This window comes from Hylobates moloch, unplaced genomic scaffold (assembly GCF_009828535.3).
Source record: "Hylobates moloch isolate HMO894 unplaced genomic scaffold, HMol_V3 SCAFFOLD_1, whole genome shotgun sequence".
Lineage (NCBI taxonomy): Eukaryota > Metazoa > Chordata > Mammalia > Primates > Hylobatidae > Hylobates > Hylobates moloch.
In genome coordinates, this window is record NW_026652276.1 from 214,943,563 (window position 1) to 214,963,009 (window position 19,447).

A 19,447-nucleotide genomic window follows, 5' to 3' on the forward strand; every position below is an offset into this window, starting at 1 on the left:
AAAGGGAGAGATATCAATTAATTAACACTTTTTAAAGGTCACTCTGGCTGTTGTATGGAAAAGGGATTGCAGGGAAAAATATGAATGGAAGCAGGGTGACCAGCTGAAAACAACTCTGAGCTTCCAGGTGACAGAGATGGAGGTATGAGAAGCGTAGGATTTGGGACATATGCTGAAGGTAGAGCTAATGAAGTTTGTTGATAGATTGTATTGGACACAGGGGCTGGTGCAATGAGAGGAAAGACTCAAGGAAAACCACTAGTTTGGGGCCAGAGCAACTGTGTGCCATTAACTGAGGGGAGAAACACTGAGGGAGGAGAAAGGTTGAGAAGGGTGGAAATCAAGTATGCCATTTAGAGATGTTCAGTTTGAGATGCTTATTAAACAACTAGGTAGCAATGTCAAAACATCAGGATCAGAAAGTGCATGGTGTGGTAATACATTCTGTTCTGTATTGCTTTGGAACATGATTAACATTGATAGAATATTTTTCTTTTCATTTGAAGTCTTTACTAGATTTAGGTTTTAAAAATGTAGATAGGACTTTGTTTGATAGGTGATCCTTGGGAATATGTTTGGACTCCAGTTAGAACTTGGATTTCTTTCCAGGGTGACTCCTTGTGTGTGCTACTTGCTTTTTATCCTTCATTACCATCGCCCAGTGAGTTACTTCCTTATTGTTCGTGAGAGCCTTGTGAGTGGAACAAGAGAAGTAACATTGCAGATTTAGAATCCGTTACGTGGCATTATTCCTGGTGTTATTTCTCACATTAAGCTGTCCAGAAATAAAGCTCTTTCTGTATATTTTCTGATTTGTTTTACAATAATTTTCATATTTGGTATCTCTTTATTTACAATTGGACAGAGAAATAAATCAGGTGTTTTCTATGAATAAATATTTACAATAGATGGAAGGAAATGAAAAACACCAAGTAATATTCTTTTTTTTTTTTGAGACGGAGTCTTGTTCTGTCCCCCAGGCTGGAGTGCAGTGGCGCAATCTCGGTTCACTGCAAGCTCCGCCTCCCGGGTTCACGCCATTCTCCTGTCTCAGCCTCCCGAGTAGCTGGGACTATAGGCGCCCGCCAACACGCCTGGCTAATTTTTTGTATTTTTTTTTAGTAGAGATGGGGTTTCACCATGTTAGCCAGGATGGTCTCGATCTCCTGACCTCGTGATCCGCCCGCCTCGGCCTCCCAAAGTGCTGGGATTACAGGCTTGAGCCACCGCGCCCGGCCAACACCCAGTAATATTCTAATGCCGCTGTTACCTGAGTTACAAAGGAAAACAAGGGAATACCAAATTAGTTACTATCACAACTCCTGGAATTTATACTATTGATTGTGTGCTTATACATATTCTACATTCAGAATTGTCCACTTATGTGTAGTTAATTCCGAGTGGGATATTTGCAACACATTTGAATAAGATCTTTTAAATCCTTAACCCCTATTCTGCCCTTTTGATACATCTTGGCAACACTCTTCTTAATACTGAACATGCTTTAGTCATTAATTTACAAGAAACTATACAGTGCTATAACACCAGTTGCTGTATCTTCTTCAACATTAGTCTAAAAACAGAAAAGTGTCATTTTTAAGAATGAATATCAAAAAAGACTGAATTTTAGAGCCCTGGATGTAGAATTATCTTTCCTTGAGTTTAACGCAGAACATGAAACGTGGGATTTTTTTAAATTAAATTTCCTCACTTCCTCATATAACATGGTTCCAACACTCAGGTTGCTTTCTTATGAGTATGCTCCAGTTCGTCTTTGTTCCTTTTAAAGTAAGGTACATACAACTAGCAGAATACACCACATAAGGCTCGGACAGTGAATGTAGACACACTTACTCTATCCTGGTCATGTTAACAATTTTTTTTCGGTTTGCACAGTAACGATACACAATGAATAAGACAGATTTCATGCCACTCTAGTATAATAACGCTAGAATAGAGGTGACTGCTAAGTGCCCTGGGGGCGTGACTGTGGAAGAGACCATCAAACAGCTCTTCCAGGTGTGGCTTGTTCATTGTGATGGCTGGCCCTGAACCCTAATATCCTGCTGTATATAAGGTGCTCAGTAAAAATGTGATTAAGAATTAGTTGGTTTGAAACCAAGCCCAGATAAAGTAAGTGCTACTTTACCAAACAAAACCTGTTGTCTTTAAATTAAATGAATTGGTTTGCAGTTTCTGTTTTTACACAGTAGTCCACTTGTAAGTCCACTGCATTATCTTAAGAGGTACAGAGGCTGTGTGGCCAACATAATTCTCATCAGCTAATGTTTGTTTTTTTCCCATCTTGCTGTAAAAGAAGAATTAGAACGTAGGCCCGGTTGTCCAGGAGATGGTGTGGTGAAAAAGTGGCTGGTTAGCTCCTGTCTCTGGCACTTTTAGCCAAGAAACCACTGTAATAGTACGGATAGAAGAAAAAAATTCATGGAAAAAAGTAATGGGATATGCTAGCAAAAAGTCCAGAACAACTTCAGATGCCAAAAATTGGTCTTGTTCCCCAAAATATCTTTATATCCATAGCCCATATTTTTCTTTGACATTGTTAAAATTCAACCCAAAAACTGTTTTCAAATCCAGTGCAGTCTGTGTTGAAGGATCCATCTAAGGAGTGTTTGACATTTTACCTGTGTCATTGGAGGTCACATTTTAACCACCAAGCAGCCCCTTTCCACAGTTTGAAGCATAAAGCAAATGATACCCCCAAGAGATGAAAGACGTGGTGAGCCCATTAAAAACTATTGAGGTTTGTTTTTTCTATTTGAACTTTAGAAGAAGAAAATTAAGTTGCCATTTGAGTCCAAGATGCCAAGAATGTCACCTTTATCAGCTGATTTTTCTCACCATCAGGAGGGCTCTAAGTAGGTTCAACAGCAACTGCCTATCACTGTTGGGATCCTAAGTGTGCACTCTCTGAAAATCATCCACCCCACTGTGTAATCAGCAGTGTTTGCAGAATACATTAATGTCAAAGTCATACTAAGGTCAGCAACAACAGGCCAGAATTTAAATTTAAAAAAAAAATGCTTTATTTGAATTTGGCATTCGCTGATGACTATTTTAATATCTTTTTTTTAAATCTCTGATCAGTTGGGAAGAAGATAATACCTTAAAGAAAGGTTATATGTTTTCTCTCCCAATAGCTTCAAGATCTCATAAGCTCTCACCGCCAGTTCATAAGAATTTCCTAACTAGTCACTCTGCTTCCAGTTGCTTCCATTCTCTGCTATTAATCCACTTGTATACTGTGCCAGAGTGATCTTGCCAAAGCTCAGGTCTGATTATATTATTCACCTCTTAAAATCCCCCTAAGGATCCCTGTGGCTTCTAGGATAAAGGCTTGATTCCCTACATGGCCTTCAGAGCCTGTGCTGACCTGGCCTGTGCCCATCTCCCCAAGCTCGTGGCGTGCCTATAATGTGGGATCTGTGTGCAGCAGAAAAGAACTGCTTACCAGTCCTCTGATCATCCTGCATTTATAGTCTCATGCTATTTTATGTGGTCTTCTCATTGTCTGGAGTCATAGTGTCTGTCATTTATTTTAAAAATACTTTAGCATAGATGCTTTAATTTTACTTTCAACAAAGTACTACTTCGTTTAAATTTCAACCACAGTAGCAATCAGTGCCCTAGTCATGAATCCCATTCCAGAGCTGGTCAACTTTCATTCTGTCAGAAAGATCACATTCCAGAGGAGGCTGCAACCAGTGTCATTACTGGTATTCTTATCAAAATTATACTTTTGTGCCAATTAGTATGTGAATATCAGAATGAGTTTTTATTGGTGAAATTAGTCATTAGTTAATTAGCAACTGTTAAGATGAGCATCTATCAGTAAAAATGAGCAGTAGTCAAGATATTTGGATTCTCTTGGATGAACTGCTTATAAGAATATAACACATCCTATATAAAACTTAGCTTAAAATGGATCATTCAACCAAATGTAAAATCTAAAACTCTACGACTTCTAGAAGAAAACATAGGAAAAAAATTTTTTTTTAATTTTTAAAAAAATTTTAAAAATTTTTAGGTGAAAACTTCTGAAATATGACACTAAAAGTACCATCCAAAAATAAAAAAGTTATAAATTGAACTTCATCAAAATTAAAACCATTTTTTGATAGACATTGTCAAGATTAAAATACAAGCCAAAGACCAGGAGAAAATATTTGCAAAATGCGTACCTGCTAAAGGACATGTATCCAGAGTATATAATGAACTCTCTAAACTTAATAAGAAGAAAACAAAAAACCCAATTTTTAAAACTGGGCAAATGATTTGAACAGATATTTCATCAAAGATATACGTGCAGAAAATAAGCACATGAGAATATGCTCAATATCATTAGTTATTAGGAAAATGCAAATTAAAACCACAGTGAGATACTGCTCACATCTATTAGGATGACCAAAAATTTTTATTTAAAACTGACACCACCAAGTACTGATGAGGACGTGGAACAACTGGAACTTTTGTATACTGCCAGTAAGCAAAATGGCACAGCTCCTTTGGAAAGCAATGTGGTAATTTCTTACAAAAGTAAACATACACTTACCATATGATCCAGCAATCGCACTTCTAGGTATTTATTCAAGAGAAATAAATGCAAAGTTATATGCACACCAAAATGTGTACATGAAGTAGCTTTATCCACAACCACCTAAACCTGGAAAGAACCTAAATATCAATGGGTGAATAGATAATCTGTGGGACATCCAATTCAGTGGAAGGCTACCCAGCAATAAAAAGTAATGAACAACATAGATGAATCTCAAATGCTTTGTGCTAAGTGAAAAAGCCAAACTCAAAAGGCTACATACTGTATGATTCCATTTGTATGGCATCCTGGAAAAGACAACTGTAGGGGCAGAAAAATAGATCAGTGGTTGCCAAAGGTTTGGGAGTCGAGTAGGGGTTGACTGCAGAGGGACACAGGGAATTTTGGAGGAGATGTTTGTGTTCTATAATTTGGTTCTGGTGGTGGTTATACAATTGTACCTGTTTGTTAAAACTAATAGAACTGTACACTAAAAGGGGGGAGTTTTACTGTTTGTAAATTATTTGTCAATAAACCTGACTATAAGTAAAGAAAGATGACAGGCAAAGCGTGGTCGCATCATTAGAGATAATAATGCCCAAGGCTTTTGCAGCCATTCATTTAGGAATATTTCTTATTACTTGATGCCAACTGTAAAGGTAACAGTGCATAGACCCTGAATTATGTCATCATGTCTTACCTCCAATGAAACTTCCATGCAAGGTCACAGCACCTAAAACGACAGAGTTAGGACTAGACTCGGCTTACAGAACAGCCTGTTTGAACTCTGCCTGCCAAGGGATACTGTTGGTTTGGGATTTTTTTTTTTTTTTCTGCTAGGGTGGGGATTCAAAATACCTGCACGTAGGGCAGAATTTGGACTGAAACACTTTGATTACAACTTTAAAAGGCTGTGGCAGTGCAGCCAATCCATACCCACCTCAGACTTCTTCAGCAGCAACTAATATCTGCCAAAAAGAACCTGAGAATTGTGTGTGACCAGACTGACACAGGGCATTTTCACACAGAAATGCCCTCCTTCCTCAAGCTGTCAGATATGTTCTGTGAGACTCAAGCATCACCTTCTGTCAGGACCCTTTCCTGACACCCCGTGGCACATTTCCATGGCACATGGATGGATGTGCTTGGAGTGAGATGCTGTTCTCTTTTAGTGATTTTTTTCTTAATCTGCGCCACTAGGTTATGGGTCTTTAGGGATACAAACTGTCTTATATTTCCAGGGCCTAGCACAATTTCTTACAAATTCATAGAGTTTCCGTATGTGATTTAGTTAACTAATAAATTATTGTTAATAAATATAAGACTAGTGATGACAGCCAGTACTTAACTGTGCATGCCATTTGTGCCAGATACTGCTATACTTAACACTTTATATGCAGTAGTTACTCACAGCACCCTATGAGACAGGTGTTGTTTTCACCCCCATTTCATGGATAAGGAAACCAAGGGATAGAGAGATAAAGTAACTTGCCTAAAGTCATACAGCTGGTGATTGAAGCCAAAGTAGGCTCCTTACACTTTTAAGATCTATGAACTCTACCCCTCATCTTCATTGCAACAATATCTGTTGAAAATTACAATGCTTTTCACACTATGCCTACAACCCTGGCATTGAAGAGAATTTTAGAACTCCTTACCAACACTGTATAGATTAAACAAGCAATGATCATAGCAGCCAGCTTGCCCCAGATCACTCAGTTGTTCTATAGAATAACTAAGATGGCTTTCTGGTTAAAAGAGGGGAGGGTGTTTACATTAAAACATACAAGGCCACGGCTGCTTCATATTAAGTGTAGAGCATAGTGTCTGGCACAAATAGGGTACACAGTAAGTGTTGGCTATCATCGCTAGTCTTACATTTATTAATGATAATTTATTAGTTATTTTGGTGTTCTGTCCCAAGATTATTGCCCTCCCTGGAAAGATTTATTATTAACTGCTCTCCCCATCTCTCTCTTTTTCAGGGTTCACTGTTTCCACTATCTCATCCCTCTTGCAAAGGAGGGGAACTATGCCATTGTGGCTAATGTGGAAAGTATGGATTATGACCCCCTGGTGGTCAAGCTCAACAAAGATATCAGCGCCATTGAAGAGGCCATGAGCGCCAGCCTTCAGCAGCACAAGTTCCAGTATATCTTCGAAGGTCAGACCCTGCTTCTGTCTCTGGGAGTTTGGGAGGAAGAAAGGGTGAAGGTTTTCCTGATTTTCTGTGTTACTGAAGTTCAAGACTTGTAGAAAAGAGTTGTTTGTTTGCTTGCTTGCTTGTTTGAACTAAATCTGCAATACCTAGCCTCTTTGTGTATGACTAGGTAGACAACAATATGGCCGCCATCTGCTCTTGGTTGATAAGGAGATTTAATCCAAGATAAGGCAGATGGCTGCCTCCCTGACATGCCACTCATGAGATTTGAGAGAATGTGCAGACTGGGCCACAAATTAACTCAAGAGGAGCTTATAAAGGAAAGAAAACACACATACACAATGAGGAGAGAATCCTGAAAGATCACTCATTGGCTAAAATTATCACTGGAACGGGAAGTTTTCTCACAGAATGTTATAATCATCTGGAAAGAACAGAAGCCTCTGATTAGCAGCAATTTTTAGGAAGGATGTGTCCATAAATGCCTCCAAGGGGCAGGCAAGGAAGGGTGTGAGAGACAGGAAGTGCCATCTAAAGACATTACCCTTCACAATTTTGAAAAAATGTGATGGCACCCACATAATTTTTCATGGTGAATTTCACCCAGAGGACCCCTGTTACGACTTGATGTTATGTTCCCTTTGTCCATGTTTTGGTTTGTTTGTATGAAAACTTGTATCTGTGTTCTCTCACAGAATTAAACTAGTATTATTTAAAACAACTAAGAAGGTACAATGTCCAAAGGATTGTGGCAAACTGACAATACATGGCCAAAGTTTGCTTTATGAAAGTTATATTCCAGCAAATTTGGACCCCCCAAAATCCAATCCTTAAATGTATATGGAGTTATAAAGAGATGTGTTCTGTTGAGGTATATCTCTCAAAGACTTTAGCCAAAAAGTGTGAGTGATTAAAGAGTTAGCTGTCAGTTAACTCCATGGCACTATGAGTTTGGTGGCACCTGTAATTTTCTGCAGCTTTAAGCTGCAGTGCCTACCTGAGAATTCACTTTTCTGTTATTACACCGAGTTTCCTCTTTGCTCTTGACTGTGGCTCTTCCCAGCCCCTGCATATCAACATGTTTTATTCCTATTACAAAATGCATTTAATGTATTTATTATAATATATTATTATTTCTTATTCTCTACAAACAGCCTACCCCTTCATTGCCCAGACTTGCAGACCATGTTATATTGTGGCAGCAAAAAAAAAAAAAAAAAAAACTGTACGTAAAGTTATGGACTTGAGAGAATGACACCAAAACTTGGCCACAGAGATTTTTCATTTTATATATGTATAAGTTGTCTAGCTTTAAATGCAGAATCTGCGGTTGTGTTTTACTTTGAATAAAAACTTTTCTTCACATTTAAATAGTAGCACATACAGGTTTGTGGTCTTGAAGCAATGTTGTGTGAGTATAGCTGAAGCAAGACCTGAATGCATCTCCTCCCTCATTTCTACTTTCACCTTAATCAAGGGAAAACTCATTTTGAAGACATAGGGAGCCATGGACCTAAAGATAAGCCTTGCAGTCTGATCTAAACCTCAGAGTCTCGGAGAAGGGACTAGACTTCAGAACATGAAAGCAACCAATAGCAAATGGCTTGCGACTAGTCAGACCAGCTTTACAGTTCCAAGGAAAATGTCCTGCTAGCATCCAAGAATAAGAAAGAAGGAAGAAACATTTACTGAATTCCATTTAGAATTAAAACCCAGCTTTTAAAAATAGTAATCCATATGTGCCTCACGTTGTTCTGAACCAGTGTTTCTCAACTTAATTACATGGGATATCCTGAGGAGGACTTGTTAGTTTGCTGATGTCCTGAGCTGCCCTTTGCTAAATTTTGCAGACAATAAGACAACCCTCCAGACCTAAGAACAAACCACTTAGGGGGCCCCAAAATGTCCACAGATGTCTCACGGGAAGCCAACAGTTAATGTATGATCTGCTTTTCCTTCACCCTTTTTTCTAATTACATTTTATACACCCATTGCCATTGTTAAGGTGTATCAGCATTATTGCCAATAACCCAATTTCTTATTGATTAATTTTTTACTTGGCAATGTCGAAATACATTAACATTATTGCCAATGCTCAGTGTCATATTGATTTTATTTATGTAGCTTCCCAATCAACTTTTGAGCCCAAAGTGTCCTTCTCTACTTTGTAGGAGGAAGGAGAAGCAAAAGGGTCATTGTATATGCCTGTGTTCTTCTCCGCTTCCCAATTGTCTATAAAGAAAAGCAGGATTTCCTGTGTACTTCAACAGTTTATAATAACCTGGCCTCTTCTCTAAGGCCTTGGCATGGTGGCAGTAGGTGTACATGGCAATGCTGGAGATGTGGCTATTACCAGGCTTTGCCACCAACATGAAGTCCACTCATTTGTAACTACTAGGACAATGTAGAAATACCCTAAAATTATTGTCAGATCAGCAGATGCAACCATCAGAGGTAGATTTTCTTTGGTCATTTAAATGTATAGAGGAATAGAAGACAGCAATTCTGTGTGCAGGTTTCTGCAGGAATGCCTCTAATCTGTCTTCTGTTTTCTTCGCCCCGCACTGTGCTGACCCCTCAGGCCTGGGCCACCTGATCTCCTGCATCCTCATTAATGGTGCCCAGTACTTCAGGCGCATCAGTGAGTCTGGCATCAAGAAAATGTGTAGGAACATTTTTGTTCTTCAGCAGAATTTGACCAACATCACCATGTCGCGGGAGGCAGACCTGGACTTTGCCAGGTAGGAGGAAAACTGGGTTTAGTTTCTTGTGCCAAAGCTAAGACCTCATTGCCTGTGAAGTCATTTTTAAAAATAGACTCTTGGTGCAGAAAAAGCTTCATTTAAAAAAAGGAAGAAAGAAGCACAGATAGATGTTTTTAGGTCCTATAGAGAAAATAATTCCACAGAACTCTATTGAATTTTGTTACTTTGGCAGGTAGTTTTTCCTGATGTCTAACCCAAGTTCTTACTACAGTACTTGAATAACTTTTGTTTTTCTGCATGTAAAAGTATACATGCTCATTGCATAAAATCTGTAAGATAAAATTCAAGGAAGAATACAAACCTTTGATCTAGAGGCTAAGATATTTGGTGTATTTTCTCCTGGCTTTTGTGCATGTGCTGTGTTGTTGATGTGACTTTTCACACACACTCAAGCATGTGATTTCCCTTTTTTCAAAACCAGAACTATGTCAATGCAATTTTATATTAATTTAATTTTGTTTTCCCATATCAATAACATTGTTTGAAAATGTAATTTTTCCACATTTGTTAATACTCCTTGAAAACATTACTTTTAATGATGCCTGAACAAATATTTCATGGTATAAATGAGCCATATTTATTTTTTGATCACTTGCAAATTTTTGAACATTTGAATTTTTCCCTTTTTTTCTCTCATTGTAAATAACATGTATCTACTGCATTTTTACAGGAACCTACTTCTCATTTCTTCCATCTTGTTGCAATTGAAATCCATCCCTTCTTGTTCTCACTGGGAGGAAAGTGAGAACTCATCACTATCCTTTCTCTTCTCTAAGTTTTCTGATCTTAATTTTTTTTTTAAGTGACAGGGTATTGCTCTGTTACCTAGGCTGGAATGCAGTGGTGTGAACATGGCTCACTGTAGCCTTAAATTCCTAAGCTCAAGGGATCCTCCAAGGAGCTGGGACTAAAGGCGCACACCACCACGCCTGGCTAATTTTTATTTTTTTATAGAGACAGGGTCTCACTATGTTGCCTAGGCTGGTCTTGAACTCCTGGCCTCAAGCAATCCTCCTTCCCCAGCCTCCCAAAGCACTGGAATTATAGGCATAAGTCATTGCACCTGGCCTTGATCTCAATTTGTAATGTTTTTGTGTAATACACTTTTTCAAAATTTGAGAGTTAATTTTTTTCTCTCTTCATTTGTCTTAACCCCATCTCAACCTTAATTAGAATATCAAACCTTTGGTGCTTTAATAAAAGCTTAAGCAATTTGAAGATGATAGATAATAAATATGTTATCTTCATGCTCTATTGCCGTTTATACCTGAGTGGATTATTCTGTAAACTCCCTTATTTTCTAAAAGCCTTTATGGCTAGGAAGTCATTGGTTTTTAATAATCCCCAATGTTTCTGCCTGAGATTTAGTATTTTTGTGTCTTTTCACTTGGTTTTTTTGATTCCTTGAGAAGAGCAGGAAAATTTGAAACAATTCTTGAGGCATTTACAGAGATGATGAAATATTATATTACTTTAACAATTATAAAGACAAATATGCCGTGATCTTTGTTTTGGGTATGAACCATATATGTTCATTTTTAACCTTTCTTCCTCAGTCTGTTACTCCATTTGTTCCATTGCTACCCTGTTCCTCTGCTTTTCTGTCCTTCTCCTTCCCTGTCTTTTTCTTTCTATTTGTGGGAAAGTGAGAGAGAGAGAAAGTGAGTGAGTGTGTGTGTTTTCATTAAATTCACTGTTTTAGGCTAAATTTGGTGGAAAGCCTTCCTTGCTCAGATTAGGGAAACCAGGTGTGACTGAATGCTGCATTTATTTGGTCGCTCTTATGGGGAATGATCTCATTATTGAATTAGTCTAGTCATAATAACATTGACAAGGGGAAGTTAAGAACATAGAGGCCTGAGGGATACAGAAACCCATTACTAATGCTCTAAGGAATACAATTCCTAAATTCAATCATCCTATTTTAAATGATTTTTTTTATTTAGCTGAAATAAGTAAATTAACACAGTTTTTGGCAGACAGTATGGGGCCTGAAAAACCTGGCATCTGAATAATGCAATGCTGACTGGGCAGGATTGAAGTTGGCATCAGCAGGTCATGTGCCAATGAAGCATTTATTCAGGAACTGAGTCCCAACCATGCCGTGCCTTTCACAGTTGGATTGGTGAATTGTGTCCCAGGAAGTAGGTACAAGTGGCATGTGACCACTTGGGAGATGTACTGCTACTATTATTCTTTATTCTGACACGGATTTTTGACAGGAAATAGGCTAGCATAAACATACAGCACTGGATGGATCTGTTCTTCTGATTCTGCCTCAGAAGACATCTCCTTACTAAGACTAAGCTCCAAGAGGCCGAGACTCTTTTCTCAGTGCCTCTACCAAAGTAAGTGTTAATTGTATGTACTGAGTGAATGAAAAGATACCAAATCAAGGCTAATTTTGGTGTGGATGAAGGCCTTGGATATTGACAGGTCAGTTTATGTTTATTTCCCTGAAGGTTTCAACTAGCTGGCATGGGTCAGTTTTCTTATAAGCTTGAAAGAAAAAGCGTATCTTCCTTGCAGTTCGTTCTTTGTAAAACAGAAACCATTACAAAAAGAAATAATGTAGCCCTACTATTTATAGTCTCCTTCTCTCTCATTTTTTCTTGCTTTCATACAGACACACTTTATAGCCTTATTCTTCCCCCCTTCTTGTTTTTGGTAGGGACACGTTTTGTGAAAGGGGCTCCATCAATTCTACCATATTTGAAGCTATATAAAATACATAAAACAGCAATACCAAAATGGCCAGAAATAATAGACTTCAGCAGTGTACCTCAGCGTTCCTTAAGCAATGTCTAATCAAGCATGGACAGCATCTGTATTTCCAGCAAATCTCTATAGGAATGTTATCTTCAAACACAGTAATTAATCACTAGTTGCCATGTGTTAGAAAACTTATTTAACAAGAAGTTGCAAAGTGCTTGTAGTTTTCTTACCTTCTCAGCCTTCCTGGCCAGTGGAAAATGTAACACCTTTCTGTAATAAAGAAATGAGGGATCTGGAACGATTCCATTGATGTTGATTCTTCTACTCATAGTATTGTTATCTTGTCTCTCTCTTTTCATACACACCTTTCCTCTAACTGATCTTTAATAGGAGGGTAGATCTTGGCTGAGCAAAGGAACCAGAAAACCTGTAACATTACCAGAAGTACAGAGAGCCTCTGTCCTCTATGGTAATGATCATTTAAGCTCTCTTACGGTTTTGACCCCCCTGTTAATTTTCAGAGTCAAAAAGATACTTTATCCAGGAAAATCAGTACAGATGAGTTAGAAGGTGGAAGGGCTTTATGAGTGTGCTTTTTTAGTTCCTTTCATCACAGATCATCTTAACTTGAGCTGTCATGCGCCTTTCCACATGTGAGTCACAGAAGCCACCTAGGAGTCCAGATGGTGGCCGCATAACAAGAGAGGTCCGAACGAATGGTGATTGGAGTCCCCAAGGTGTATCTGACAACCTTTCTAGCTTGAGTGACGCCATTGTTTAAAAAGAATATCCCAGAGTTTTCTTCCCAGTTATCCCCTCTTTACCCCATTTTGTCTCTTTCTCTGCCTCTTCAGCTGTCTCTTTTTTCTCCTTTATTTCTCCAATAGCTCTACTTCCTGCTCTCCTCCTTCAAGGTTTCATTGCTCCTCAATTTTTCCCTGATTTTGGTTTTTTTTTTGGACTGGTATCTTTCATTCTTAAACCTGCACAAGATAAGGAAACAAAAGCTACGGTTCAGGAAGTGGTAGGGTGAAAAATTGTAACACCCAAGACAGATTCCTCGCCCTGTTATTCCTTCATTTCTTCATTCCTTCATCAAATATTTATTCAGTGTATGTTCTCTGTAGGTCCTGGCCTCATGAAACTTGCATTACTGTGGGGCAAGATGCAAAGTAATAAATAAGTAAAATATATATAAAGTATTTCAGATGATAATATATGCTGTAGTTAAAAAAAAAAAAAAAAAGAGTAGGCATGAGGAGGGGACCAGAGGGTGCCAGAGTATAATGGAGGTAATCCGAAATTTTAGAGTGTTCGTGGAAGTCCTTAATGAGATGGTAACATTTGAGGAAAAACCTAAAGGAATAGTAGGAGCAAGGCATGCAGCTATCCAGGGAAAGAGCATACCAGGAAAGAGCATCTAAGAGTGAAGAGCCAGAGGGAGGCGTGCACTTAACATCTAAAGAACAGAGCAGAAAGGCCAGCATGGTTGAAGTGAGTGAGCAGGGGAAGAGTAAGAGATGAAGTCTGAAGTTTGATACAAGGAGCTGAGATCTGGCAAGTCATTGTAATGACACTGAGTTTTACTTTGCATGAGGTAGGAAGCTATTAGAAGGTTTGGAGCAGAAGAGTGCTACATAATGTGAATCACTCTGGCCACGATGTTGAAACTAACATCACAGTTGTTAGTTGGGGAGGGGAGGTTGTAGGCAAAGGCAGAAGCAGGAGGCTCTGTTAGAAAACTGTGGCAATAATCTTCTAGGTGAAAGGTAGTGGTGATTCAAAGCAAGATGGTAGCACCGGAGAGGATGAGATATGGTCAGATGAGGATGTGTTTTAAAAGTTGAGCTAAAGGATTTGCTGAGGAATCAGAAGTGAACCAAAGACTCCAAAGTTTTTGATCTGAACAATTCAAAGCATGAAGTTTTTATTTACTGTAATGGAAGTGAACCAGACCATAGGAGAGGCTATTGAAGTGTGTGGAGGACAGAGTGGGGCTTCAGCTAGAGAGGGGATAACAAGAAATGTTAGTTTGAGATGCCTGTTAGGCACCAGAATAGACATAAAAAGGGAGCCGGCTATACAACCTGGAGGTGAGGAGATGGGAGTTTTGGAGTCATCAGCATATAGGTGGGATTTAAAGTCATGAGAAAGGCTGAGAGGTGAGATCTCAATGGGAGCACAAGTAGATGAAAAAGAGAAGCTGTCCAAGAATTGGACCTTGGGTACCCCACTGTTGAGATGCTGGAGTGCTGGAGAAGAACCAGCAGAGGAAGTTGAGGAGGCAGCCAACAGAATAGGAAGGTAACTAAGAAAGGGTGTTGTCCCAGAAGTCAAGGGAAGTGTTTTAAGAGGAGTGTGTCTTCATCTGTGTCAAATGCTGTTGATAGGTTAAATTAGCTCAAGACAGAGAACTGGCTACTGGTGGGCTTGACAAGAGGCCTGAAATGCTTTGGTTTGCATTCCTTTATCTTTCATACACAACTTACCTAAAGTAGGAATACACTTCAAATGTATATATTCGGGAATAAGTTCCTCACTCCTCAAGTCTACGGTAGGGTTTGATGTGATCAAGACAAAACAAAAATGGAATTATTTTTAGTGTGATATATAAAAGACCAAATTGGCAGCCTCTCTTTTCTCGAGGTCAATATTAACATGCATAAATCATGTTGACAGTATGTCTATGTGCCCTTGACATGATGTGATGAAAATGGCACTTTACCAAAACCTATTACCTCAATCTAATCATGAGAAAGACATCAGAAAGATTCCAATAGAGATACATTCTATGAAATACCTCATCAGTACTCATCCAAACTGTCAAAGCCATCAAAAACAAGGAAAGTCTGAAAAACTATCACAGCCAACAGGAGCCTAGGAGACATGATGACTAAAATGTACTTTGACCTCCTGGATGGGGCCCTGGAACAAAAACAACATTAGGTAAAAACTAAGAGGCCCTGAATGAACTATAGATTTTAGTTAAAATAAGTGTTAATATTGGTTCATTCATTGTAACAAATGTATCATACTAATGTAAGATGTTAATAATAGGGAAACTGGGTACAATTTATATGTGAACTCTGTACTGTCTTCTCAATTTTTCTGTGAATCCAAAACTTCTAAAAATAAAGTCTGTTAATAAAAATATTAGGCAAAGTGTTTCAGAGAACATTTATCCAATGAAAATATACAGGTGGCTAATTCATATTAAGCATGAAAAGATGCTCAAATGCATTTGTTATTAGGGAAATGCAAATTAAAACCACAATGAGACACCACTCTGTGCCCACCAGGATTGCTATAACAATAAAAAAAAAAGAAAAAAAGACAATGAAAATGTTGGCAAGGTTATGGAGAAACCAGAACCCTCATTTGCCGCTGGTAGAAATGTAAAATGGCACAGCTGCATCAGTTCCTCAAAAAGTTAAACATAGAGTTATGGTATGACCTAGGAATTTCACTCCTAGGTATATACACAGATAAAACATACATGTGTACAAAAATACATACACAAATGTTCATAGCAAGCATTATCTATAATAGCCAAAAAGTCTAAACAGGATGGGTGCGGTGGCTCACTCCTGTAATCCCAGGACTTTGGGAGGCCAAGGTGGGCAGATCATGAGGTGAGGAGATCGAGACCATCCTGGCTAACATGGTAAAACCCCATCTCTACTAAAAATACAAAAAAATTAGCTGGGCGTGGTGGCAGACGCCTGTAGTCCCAGCTACTCGGGAGGCTGAGGCAGGAGAATGCTTGAACCTGGGAGGCGGAACTTGCAGTGAGCCAAGATCGCACCAGTGCACTCCAGCCTGGGCGAAAGAGTGAGACTCCGTCTCAAAAAAAAAAAGTACAAACCAGATATCCATCAACGTATGGATGAATAGAACATAGTACATTCATACAATGGAGTTTATTTGGCCACAGAAAGACATGATGTGCTGAATCTTGAAACATTATGTTAAATTTAAGAAGCTAGTAACAAAAAGCCATTTTGTATTACACTATTCAAATGAAATGTCCAAAATAGGCAAATTTATAGAGATAGATTAGTAGGGGTTGAAAGGAAACGGGGAAATAGATAGAGGAGTCTTTGGGGGGTGATGAAAATGTGCTAAACTAGATTGTGCTGATGGTTGTACAGCCCTGTGACTATTCTAAAAGTCCTTGAGTTGTATCCCGTAAGTCTGAAAATTACATGGTATGTGAATTATATCTCGATGAAGCCGTTTAAAAAAAAAAAGAGGTGGAGCCTTAAGACTTGAAAAATTAAATGATTTGTCATAGGAAATGAGGAGCCCAAGTTTCATCCTCTCATTAGTGGGGAAACTTTTAAAAGGAAATATTTGGCTCATTTTCTAGTTTCCCTAATTCATCCTGAGAGGTAGAAGATAAAGGAAGAATTTTTGGAGAAGGAGGTGATGCTTCATATTAGTCTTGATAGGAATTATCCAGAATAGGGAGAAAGTCATTTGGAAGAGAAAGGGTAGTTCCGGGGACTGGAGAAGACGTTGAAGGAAGGAGGTGGTGAAAGAAGAGGCCTGAGTCATCATCAGGCCTGAAGTCAGGGCTGGCTTAGGGCAAGCCACAAATGCCACCTTATTAAGGCCTTCTCTGCACTTTCAAAACATGCCTTCCTCCCCCACCAGCACTCCCTATTCTCCTTAGCATGATTTTAAAAAGCATATATCTGACATATTTCATATTTACTTATTTGTTCCTCACCTGTCTACCCTGAATAGAATGTAAGCTCCATGAGCAGGGACCCTTTTTTGTTCACTGCTGTAGCCCCAGGACCTAAACCAGTACCTGGCATGTAGTAGACATTCAGTAAATACTTGTGGGGTGTTAAAGTTATTTGGACTTTATCCTGTAAGTAACGGAAAGATTTTAAGCAGAGGAGTGAGATGGTCAGATTTATATTCTAAGTACATCATTTCAGCAGCAGTATAGGACTTGGATTTGAGGAAGATAAAACTGGAGGCCTTGCCAATCAACTGGAAGGTGATTGCTAAGAAGGTGATGTGTAGGGGCCGGGCACGGTGGCTTATGCCTGTAATCCCAGCACTTTGGGAGGCCGAGGCAGGTGGATCACGAGGTCAGATCGAGACCATCTTGGCCAACATGGTGAAACCCCGTCTCTACTAAAATACAAAAAATTAGCCAGGCGTGGTGGCACATGCCTGTAATCCCAGCTACTTGGGAGGCTGAGGCAGGGGAATCACTTGAACCTGGGAGGCGGAGGTTGGAGTGAGCTGAGATCGCGCCACTGCACTCCAGCCTAGCGACAGAGCAAGACTCTGTCTCAAAAAAAAAAAAAAAAAAAAAAAACAAGTGATGTGTAGGGCTTCAACAATGTATCAGTGCTTGGTGGTGGGGGGAGGGGGCATGGAGGAGACATATTTGAGAAGTGTGAAGAAGCTAAAATTGGCAGGTCTTGGAGAGTGATTGAATAGTGAGGGTAAAGGGAAGGAGTCAAGGATGACTCTCCAATTTCTAACATGAGTGTCTAGCCAGATCACACCACAATCAAGTAAGATAAGGATACAGGAGGAGAGAGGAGTAGGTTTGATGGAGGGAAGATCATCAGTGGCTGTGGTGAGTATAAGATGGATGTGGGACTTCCAAGTGGAGACATCTAACATGCAACTGGATATGTAAACTGGAAGCTTGAGGGAGAGGCTGGGAGTGAACAGACAGATACGGGGAATCATCAGCATGGAGCTGTTTAAAACCATTAACGGAGATCAAGCCTGTAGGTAGATGGAGAGCAATCCCCTGGGGAAGACCCCAAAGGGCATGAGAAGGAAGAGGAGCCCCTGAAGAAGATAGGAAAGGAATGGTTTCATAGGACAAGGGCAGAACACAGCTCATGAAGACCAAAGACAGTGCATGATCACATAGCTGCCTGCACAGAAATGCTACTTTCCCCATAAGTTGATAGAGCATCCTTCCCTGTAAATGGAAGCCTTTTCTCATGTTAACTTCTCCAACTCTTTTAATTAAACTGTCCAGATACTTTCCTCAAGTGACAGAGTGACAAAGCCAGCCTAGCAACTAAACGTACAGATTCAGACCCCTGCTTTATCCTTGACCTTGTACCTTCACTAAGGCCAGGAATGATCTCTGGCATAGCTGAGAATGTTGATTCCTCCCAGAGGAGCTGTTTACATAAATTTATTTCCTACAAACCTATTGCACCAGGAACATTACTTTTGTTTTCTGCAGGAAATGTTATGAGTTTTCCTATTTGGAATGACCAAAGTGTAGTTTGATAGAAGGGGATTAGTGATGACATGCTGCCACCTACTGGAGCTGCCCACAGACAGCCAGACTGAGAATGTCTGTGGTCTCCTAAATCTTCCCTCACTCTTCTGAATCAAGAGTGGGTATTGCCCTGAAGCAGACTTCAAAGGTGACTTGGCTTGAAAATATGAAATGCCCCACCTATCAAATAAAAGTTTATCTGACTGCTTTGCTAGAAGAACAATTTTGTTTCTGAGAAAGAAGCACAATATTTGTCACATCCTTTTCTCTGTTTGCATTTCCCAGCTTTATTCTGCCATTGGTTTTGTTTGCCTTCCCAATTCTAGGGGCACCTATCCTTTTCCCAAGATTTACCTTTAATACTCCAGATTTTTCACTCAAGATTATTAGCCATGTAGATTTGGGATTAATTTTGTAGAAGAGACTAGTCTGCTGCCAAAAAAATTCTTCTTTTAATGATGATGCCCCTTAAAATGCTGTTAAATCTCTTAAATTTAATAGTGATGAAAAGCTAGCCCTGATTTTCCTAGGGGCCAGAGTAAATTGGGAAGTGCGATGGTTTACATGGTTTCCACTGCCCGATAGAAAGAAATATACCACTTGATAAAATACAGTAATAAAATAAAATCTTGTATGGCCTGATCTGTTGGACTTTTTTAAAGATCTTTATATAAATAGGTTTAAATAATATTACATCTCTCCAACTGAACCTTCATTTGACCTTGCTGTCCCGTTTCTGACCGTGCCGCTTTTTTCTGATCTCCCTTTTTTTACATTTACATTAGGTCCCGTGCATTGTAACAATTAATTGATCTCTAATTAATCGTTTAATTAGGACTCCTTGAATGCAGGTGAGCATGACTTACTGGTCTGCATATCCTTCACAGAGCACTTCAGAGCAATAAATACTTTTAAGCCTCTCAAAAAAATCTCTCAGTAACTGACGTTTGATTCCCTATAAACATATCTCATGTGTGAGG

General features: G+C 39.2%; 1 protein-coding gene across 4 annotated transcripts in view; it reads left to right on the plus strand.

Moving 5' to 3' along the window:
- Positions 1-19,447, plus strand: part of EXOC4 (exocyst complex component 4) — an 828,468-nt gene that overhangs the window by 753,415 nt on the left and 55,606 nt on the right. For 3 of the 4 annotated variants that reach the window (XR_009209424.1, XM_032761776.2, XM_032761777.2), the window contains 2 exons: positions 6,538-6,716; positions 9,295-9,454. Coding sequence is in view for 3 of the 4 variants with exons in the window: in XM_032761776.2 (XP_032617667.1) it covers positions 6,538-6,716; positions 9,295-9,454 (339 nt within the window). In the remaining variant the exon portion in view is untranslated. Of the gene's footprint in view, positions 1-6,537; positions 6,717-9,294; positions 9,455-12,149; positions 13,393-19,447 lie in introns of those variants that run through there. The other variant, XM_058426854.1, reaches the window with a different exon arrangement.